Below are 7763 nucleotides of genomic sequence, written 5' to 3' on the forward strand. Positions count from 1 at the left end.
CACGTCCGACGTGCGGATGGTGTCCACTTTATGTTCAGGGGTCCAAAATAAAGTGTCCCAGTCCATTTCAGGTTGAGAGTAATAAAACAAGCCGAGATGTAAAAGGCTTGTTTTTAGGTGTTAGGTTTGTGTTGCGTCGAGTCATGGTTATAAGTTGGTTAGGTTGCAGCTCGAGGACAAGCTGCATGTCCAGGTGGGGTGTAGTGTTAGAGTACGTAATGGGCCTAATGGGCCTGGGCTGGCGGTATAGCCCGTTAGTCTTAGGGTTAATTAGAGATAAGGGTCGCTTGCTTAGGGGTCAAGTAAGCCTTGCTGGGGAGTCAAGTAAACCTCTCTATATAAGGGGAGAAGATGTATCAATCTAATCAAGCAAGAATTAAGAAGGAAATCCCTTCCCTCTTGCCCGGCCGTGGGCAAAAAGGCCCCCGGCCGGCCCTCTCACGCCTCCTTCTAGCAGCGCCATAACATTATGGGAGAAACAGGAAGAAACAAAGGACTGGAGGAGAAATCATACATTCAAGGGCGCCTATGATGTCAAGAATAAACTCATCAGAGAATATCTTATCAAAGATCGATGGGCTGTTCAGCAATACTGCAGAATGAAAATGACAATAAGTAACAGTCCAAAATATTCTACCGAACGCATTCCAATACTGATATGTACTTACTGATTCCCCTGACTAATTTGAATATCATGTGGAGATCATCTAAATTCTCTAAATCCTCACACATTCTAAAAATATCCAGCAGCTTGGGGAAAAAATCACGCTGAAACAATGAGAATTTGTAACTTGATTAGTGTAAGACTTCATGTTGGACTGCGAATAATCATATCCAAGAAAGAGAGAATGAATTATCATTTTCACGCATCTCATAATGTTTCTTCTACATTTTATGTTCTGAATTCTGATACATTTCAGGCTAATGTTATTGACGTAGACGGATAACAATCAATGTCAGCAATAAGGAAGCATGGATTAGTTATTAACCAATCCTTATTAGGACATGTAAGGTAGCTAAGTAGCAAAAAGTCATTCCACCATCATGGAGCATTATGAATCCATGATGGCGCAACTGAAGGTAACATCTTAAATTACCCAGTAGATCAACATTGCATTTTCTATCTAACTGATGTCCAACAAAGTTATCTTGTGAAAACAAATCAGAAAGAAGACTCTCAAGCAAACATCTGTGTATAAATGGAATAAAGCGGATCCAAAACACCAGTTCCTACATCAAAATATAGATTAGACGATAAATCAGAAAGTCTCTCGGGATCTACTGTGCAAGAATCATCTGCAGAACAGATCATCATACAAATTATTCTGAAAGAACTTCAAGTGAAATCATTTCATTTTAAATCTCAAACACAGTCACTTCCATTGGTAGACACCTAACAACAAATGGAGCAAATGAGGGCATACCAAAAAAAAACTGCTACAATTGCGCCAAAAGTGCTCTTTAAACAGGTAAAGCAGTGTAGTTGCTATGTAAAATAAATGCCGGGCACAGCACAAAGAGGTCTCCTAAACAAATAGGTCATGTAACACAAAAAGAGGTGATTTCAATTTTCATTTTAATCAACCCAAGAAGGGAGCAGACTAATCACTAATCCCTTTATAGGATTTTCTCACAGCAGGTGGGCTTCCCAACCCCACAATTCTTCTGAGGGAGCAAAGATGAGTTTCGCGTTAATGATTAAATGAAATGTTTGTTCTACCAAGAAAATTGGTACACTAGCTAATGACAGCAAAAATATATGGTACATGGGACCATGCCACACCCAAAGACTAGATACTTACATCTTGTGTTATCAACTCGGCCACACGCATTTGATCTGTAATGCCACCCTCCAATATAGTCTGCAGATTTTCATCAGCGGTATTGTAACAGTATAATAGACCTTTTTTGCAGCAGAAAGTACAGGTCATACAAGAGCCTAACCGTAAATCATTAGATAGATTAATATAACGACGGTAGTATCATTAGTGTTATCAAAAATGTCTTCAATAAGCAGGCAAACTGTCCTGCTCTCAGTTATGGTACATATCAACAATACTGACGGCAAACATCAACAATTAGATCTGAAGATAAGGAAATAAATCTTTGGCCCCCGCATTAGTGGATGACTCAATAAGCCAGAACAACAAGCAAATGCTTCGAGATTTGAAGACTAGACATGTATATTCATCAAATATGAACTTTAAAAACATGATCAGGCAAAGAACTATCCCCCACGATACAAGATAAGCACTCAAGTTACTACTGTCACAATAAACTGTTGAAAAGTGAATGTGAAGTATTAAAACCCGGAAAAAGGGGAATAAATGTTGCTTTGCACATGATAGATGAAACTGATAACAATAGTTTTATATGAGAAGAGTACAGAATAAAGTTGACCTTCAAAATCAAAGGAAGATTGGACAAATCAACAGGTGGAAGTTCCCTCAGTTCACCGTTAACAGAGCGAAAGGACTCATCTGCAAGGAAATCCAGAGTTAGAAACACACTGCTATCTGGGGAACACCAGGTGCAAAGCTACACAGCAAGGTCTGCCACAGCATGTTCGTCAGCAACGGTCAGGATACAGGGTGAACTTTCAATGTATAATAGTGTGGCGAACAGAAATCGAGAAGAAACCAGGGAAACAAAAGGTCCGCAGAGAATGTGGACCGATAAGACAGTAGGATGGCTCTAGCTCTCAAGCTTTAGTGGATTCTCAGTGATCACACTTCAGGAATTGACAGTGGAGAGCTATGACTGTAAATATTGGGAATTTTGACACAAGAAAACTGGGATGGGGGCTTTCCTGTAATCCGACCCAGTCTCTTCAGATAGGGAATTTGAACCCAAACCCTTCAATCTGAGAGGAGCTAGCCAGGTAAGTGTGCATCCGGACGAGTTCTTACAGGGGGGTTAATTTTCATTTATGCCCTTGATGTCTCGAGCACATGCTATACTCACATGCACCCCGGGGTATTTAAGGACATAGTGTGTCAAGTGTATTTCCACCTTTGACTGCATTGACAATACCATAAATGCTATGGTTACAGGTACAAGTACAACGCGGCGATTCATGAAATAAATTTTAGGGCTTCCAATCATATGTGAGCAAGTTCTCCAAATATTTAATAAGAGCAATATTTACAGTGTAACACATATATAGCAAAATGGATCTACCATGTGAATGCAATACTCTAGAGGCTTCTAGATGTTCCGAAGCTGGACGAGGACCAACTTCAAGACCTGCAGGACATTAAAGTAAAACAGTGTAGGAATGATATGAACGACAGCAAGCTTTAAGCAACTCACCGCCAAGGTTACTAAACTGAAGGTTTCTCTGAATATCACAGATGTTGTCCCTGCAGAGACTCACCAGGAATACAAAATAAGACATCAATAAGGAATAATTAAAGAAAAGTGATAGTTACACTAGGGTTCCTTTTCTTGAACTACCATATGTAGGAGCACCCTGCAGCCTCCTGAAAGCTCAATGCTAATTCTGTTGCTGCTTCTGGATCCCTCCATGAGATGATTGTTTCTAATATAAAATTTTAAAAAAAAAAGCATAGCACGTCATGTAACGATATAAATGGTTAGCTCAAAACAGATAAGGAGTGCAATCGTTCACCTTCTTGCTTTCTGTAGATATCTTCAGATGTAATATTGTGGACAAGCAGTGTTTCGTTGTCTTCTTCATCCAAAACAGTCAAACCAGGTTCTTTTGAACCCTGGAATCAACCCGCAGTTGACCCAGTTAACATTAAAAAAATGGAAGCCTACAAACTGGATATTAACAGAACAACATGGACGTATTAACAGAACAACATGGTGCCATGCAGCAGGACAATGCATGACTGAGCTTACAAATTGGAAGCCTACAAACTGGATACTCATGACTAAGCTTCCTGATGGCATATTAACAGAACAACATGGTGCCATACAGCAGGACAATGCATCTACACTATATTGACCACGGCTTACTGTTCGATAAATCACCGCCACTAGATGTGTTAACAGCATACTCCCATTCAGGTTTATAAGTCCCATACACAAAGGAAGACTGGCCATTAATTTGATCAACAAAATATGAGTTCTATGCCACAAAAGTTATACCGCTTGAAACTTCTTTTGAATATGAATCAAATAATATACTTTTTGTAGCATATTGGTAATATTTTGTTGATCAATTTTTTTAATAAATATGAGCCTTATAAAACCAAACAGAGACAGTACCAGGTAACTATAAGTCTATAACATAGACCCAATTTGTTGTGCTAGACAAAACGGCTCACCGGTAGCTGTGTGAGTTTATTCATATAGTTTAAATGACATTGGAAACCATGTAAAACCAAGGAAGGAGTGCTAGCAGCTCTTGGTTAATCCTTTCGGGAAGCAAGGATTGGAGCCACAATAAGCTGCTCAGTCACATTCTTAGGCTTTGCAAATATTGGATGAAAAATCAAAAGTACAACAGACAAACTAAATTTACCCAGCAACAAAAAAAATAGATAGTGAACAAAGTATCAATTTAACTGAATAGAACCATATATAAGACAAAGTTTTCATGCATACTTGATCCATACCTTAAGGTAGTTGAAAGCAACATACTGACTCATACCTCGATGTAGTCAACAGCAACGTGCCCTGTCCCCTGATCATCCCATTTGCCTCCATCCCTCAAACGGTACACTTTCACACGCTGGAACAATTACAAGATGTTGATACCATATTTTTTATATAATGTGACAATAATATACATTGAAACGGAAAAGATACTGCCCGTAAAATGTACTGTTTGAGGGATGGAGGCTTTTTGCCGTATCCACGAGTTAAAGCACATTTGCTTAAAGTATCCATGAGGAGATATCACTCGTTTGGTTTGATGGTGAAGAAGGTCGGCGATAGCCAGATACCTGGGAATATTCCTTCAAAAGCTGGATCAGTCGAGCCGCGAAATTTTGGTGGATGGCGCAACCACCCACGCTGCGGTGACTCAGACCCCACAAAATGTTTTCATTTCTGTTCTCACCCCTCGCGAACAGAACACCCTCTCCACAATTTCCTTTCTCTCCTCACGGACAAGGCAACGGCAGCGGGTACGATTTGGATCGACGGCGACGCATTTGAGCAATGGCGGCAGCACGGTCAAGGTGCATCTGCTTTCTCCTCTCTTTCCCCTTCCTAAGCTCTACGCATGTGAGCAAGGACGGCTAGGAGATGGCAAGCTGCGGCGCGGGGAATGGCAGGGCTGGCGGCGTGTGCTGTGCCTGTAGGCCGACACTGACCAGTGGATGGTACGACAAGGCCAACGACGCATTTTCCCTGCCTGGTAGGGCCCACCTCCAGTGCAACCTAGCAAGAGCTTCATGGCCGACGGTGTACGGCAGCGGTAGGTCTACGGCCTCAGGCGAGCAAGGTCCGGTGGTGCACATCGAGTTGCGTCTAGAGTAGGTCCGGTGGTGTGCGGACGCCTGGGCAATTGCCTCCACACCTCCGGCGACCCCTAGTTCATGGAGCAGGTCGAGGCTGACCTGAAGATGACATTCTTCCGAGTAGCATATTTGCATCTGGCTGTGACATTAGCAAAGACCATCTTTGAACTGGCCATTGAATACATCTTCGAATCTGCTAACGTATGCCTGCCATTGAATACATCTTCTAATCTGCTGACGTATGCCTTGTATGATGTAGCTGTAGACAGTATTTTTGTTAGATTGAATTGTACTCATGGATATGTTTGAACCATGGAGTTACAAATCCCATGCATTTTTTGGATGGTGGTGTTGACCTATTCCATGATACATTTTGTATAACTAGTTGAGGGTAATCTTACCATCTCATAGCAAAGAGGTCATCACAACAAGATATTCATCTCTCACCCTTCTAACTTCTAACCAAACATAAAATTGACTACCCCTAACAACCTCTCAATTTACAACCAAACACAATAAAGATGATACTCCCAACCACATAGTCAGGGATATCCTCAGCCAAGCCAACCTTATTCACGAACCACATGGATAGCTGGTATACTTTGCAGGTATTTGAGCTTCAGATATGGGAAAAAATAAAAAGTAAAGTAGACCTTGGTGTCAATTTTCCAACATTACCAGCTTTTCTGTTGCAAGATTCCTTGTTCATTGATGAGAGTATGCATATCATTCAGCAAAGGCATAGTACGAGGTAATAAGATAAATGTCCCTTAAAGTTGTATAGAGTTACCTATACTGTGCATACTTCCATTCTAGGAAGTAGGAAATAAGATACCCTACTACAACCTACCCAATCTCCCTCACATAACCAGTGACGACAACGATTTCAAAGGCAACGCTTCATCCAGTGCTTAGTTGAGATAATTCCTCAAGCAAACAATGATGATCCTCAAAATTGACTTACAAATATTCAGACCATCGTAAATGTTTGCCATGTAATAAATCAAATATGAACGTCCCAGAACCTAGTGGAGACGCACTTCTCCAGAACCTTCTAATTTCATGCAATTTGCATCTATGGTGATGGTTAGGCCAGTGATTATGTGTGGCCTTGTTTTTAGTCTAGGATACAAACAGAAAGGAGTGACTGTGTGTTGCATTGTTTTCAGTCTCAGATACCAACAGTAGATAATGAATAAACCTCTTTGTTCAAAGATGCAAAGGAGTCAGATTAGGACAATTACACGAGGCCCAAACTTCTCTCTTAGCAGCACCAATTTCACTGGAAGAACGTCAGGCAGAGTAACTCTACAGTTAAGCATATGTAGTTAGTTCAGCACACATAGCAGACTGTGAACCGAGCAAAATACAATGCCTCCATTCCCTCGTCATCGTAATCACCTGAGTAACTTCCCTTCGGCGTTAGGGATAAAGTGACCCAGCCCTGGATAGAACACAAAACTGCCCGATGCTAAAGCATTAAACTTGGATCTAGGGCACGTGCTGCTTCAATGAACTTCCTGCCTCCCCTATCCATCCGCATGACGTATTCAAGCAACAGCGAGTTAATCGCAACACGCAACCACGCGCACCCAGGTTAGGCTAACAACCAGCCGCTAAGTGGATCTACACATCTAGTTAACCAGCGATAGAAGCTTCGAGGACCCTGTATGGCAACCGAGAAGTCCGGAGACCTCACCTGCATGTTGCTGCTGTGCGCTACCGCCGCCGCCGAAACCGAAGCCTCCCGCTGCTCCCCCATCGCGCCGCAGTTCCCTCCGTCGCCTTCCGGAGCCACCACAGAGATAGCGGGAGCCTCCCTGCCGCCTAGGGGGACGAAGGAGCCTCTTGCCGCCGGGTCGCTTCGTCAGTGGGTCGAGGACGCAGGCTGCGAAACCCTAACCACCATCGACGAGCTGCCTCAAGGCCTTTCTTCGCCCTCGCTTCTCGCGGCCTTGAGGCGTCGCCTTTCCCCTTTTGCCCCCTCTCGTTTTCGCGAATATTTTGTGTTCGTTTGCTTACCGACCCCCGCAATAGACAAAGAATTGGGTGTTGGTGTTCTAAAAAAAATGCTCCTCGAGTAAGTTAGGCTAGTTATAATGGGGTAACATAAACGATATCATACATTTGGGACTCACAATATGTGTATGTGGCAGAGAATTAAAGAAGAGAAAGGGAATTATAGTCACATAGGTAGATAACGTGTCTTTATAAATGTTAATGCTACTATGTGTCATGCATAGCAATAAATGAGACCATCTATAATACTAATATATGATACTATGCATTATGAATGTAATATCATACACTAGTATTATATGTATGGTA

The 7763-nt window shown here is 42.0% G+C and overlaps 1 protein-coding gene across 1 annotated transcript; it reads right to left on the reverse strand.

The window, feature by feature from the left end:
* Nucleotides 1-34: 34 nt before the first annotated feature.
* On the reverse strand, nt 35-7301 carry LOC125530366 (serine/threonine-protein phosphatase 4 regulatory subunit 3-like). Its single transcript, XM_048694771.1, has 10 exons — nt 7135-7301; nt 4622-4702; nt 3632-3731; nt 3457-3541; nt 3313-3362; nt 3181-3246; nt 2401-2480; nt 1803-1862; nt 669-768; nt 35-592 (listed from the first exon to the last, which is right to left on the reverse strand). The coding sequence occupies exons 1-10, from the start codon at nt 7195-7197 to the stop codon at nt 468-470; spliced, it is 810 nt and encodes a 269-aa protein (XP_048550728.1). The 5' UTR covers nt 7198-7301; the 3' UTR covers nt 35-467.
* Between the last annotated feature and the right edge of the window lie 462 nt (nt 7302-7763).

Source organism: Triticum urartu, unplaced genomic scaffold, assembly GCF_003073215.2.
Source record: "Triticum urartu cultivar G1812 unplaced genomic scaffold, Tu2.1 TuUngrouped_contig_6267, whole genome shotgun sequence".
Classification (NCBI taxonomy): Eukaryota; Viridiplantae; Streptophyta; class Magnoliopsida; order Poales; family Poaceae; genus Triticum; species Triticum urartu.

What these genes read in the sequence shown, in the direction of transcription:
- LOC125530366 (XM_048694771.1), bottom strand. Translation starts at nt 7,197, where the DNA reads ATGGGGGAGCAGCGGGAGGCTTCGGTTTCGGCGGCGGCGGTAGCGCAC. An exon ending in TATCTACAGAAAGCAAGAAG is followed by an intron (nt 3,542 to 3,631) that starts GTGAACGATTGC and finishes ATTTTATATTAG; the next exon opens with AAACAATCATCTCATGGAGG. An exon ending in ATCTTCCTTTGATTTTGAAG is followed by an intron (nt 1,863 to 2,400) that starts GTCAACTTTATT and finishes GAAAATCTGCAG; the next exon opens with ACTATATTGGAGGGTGGCAT.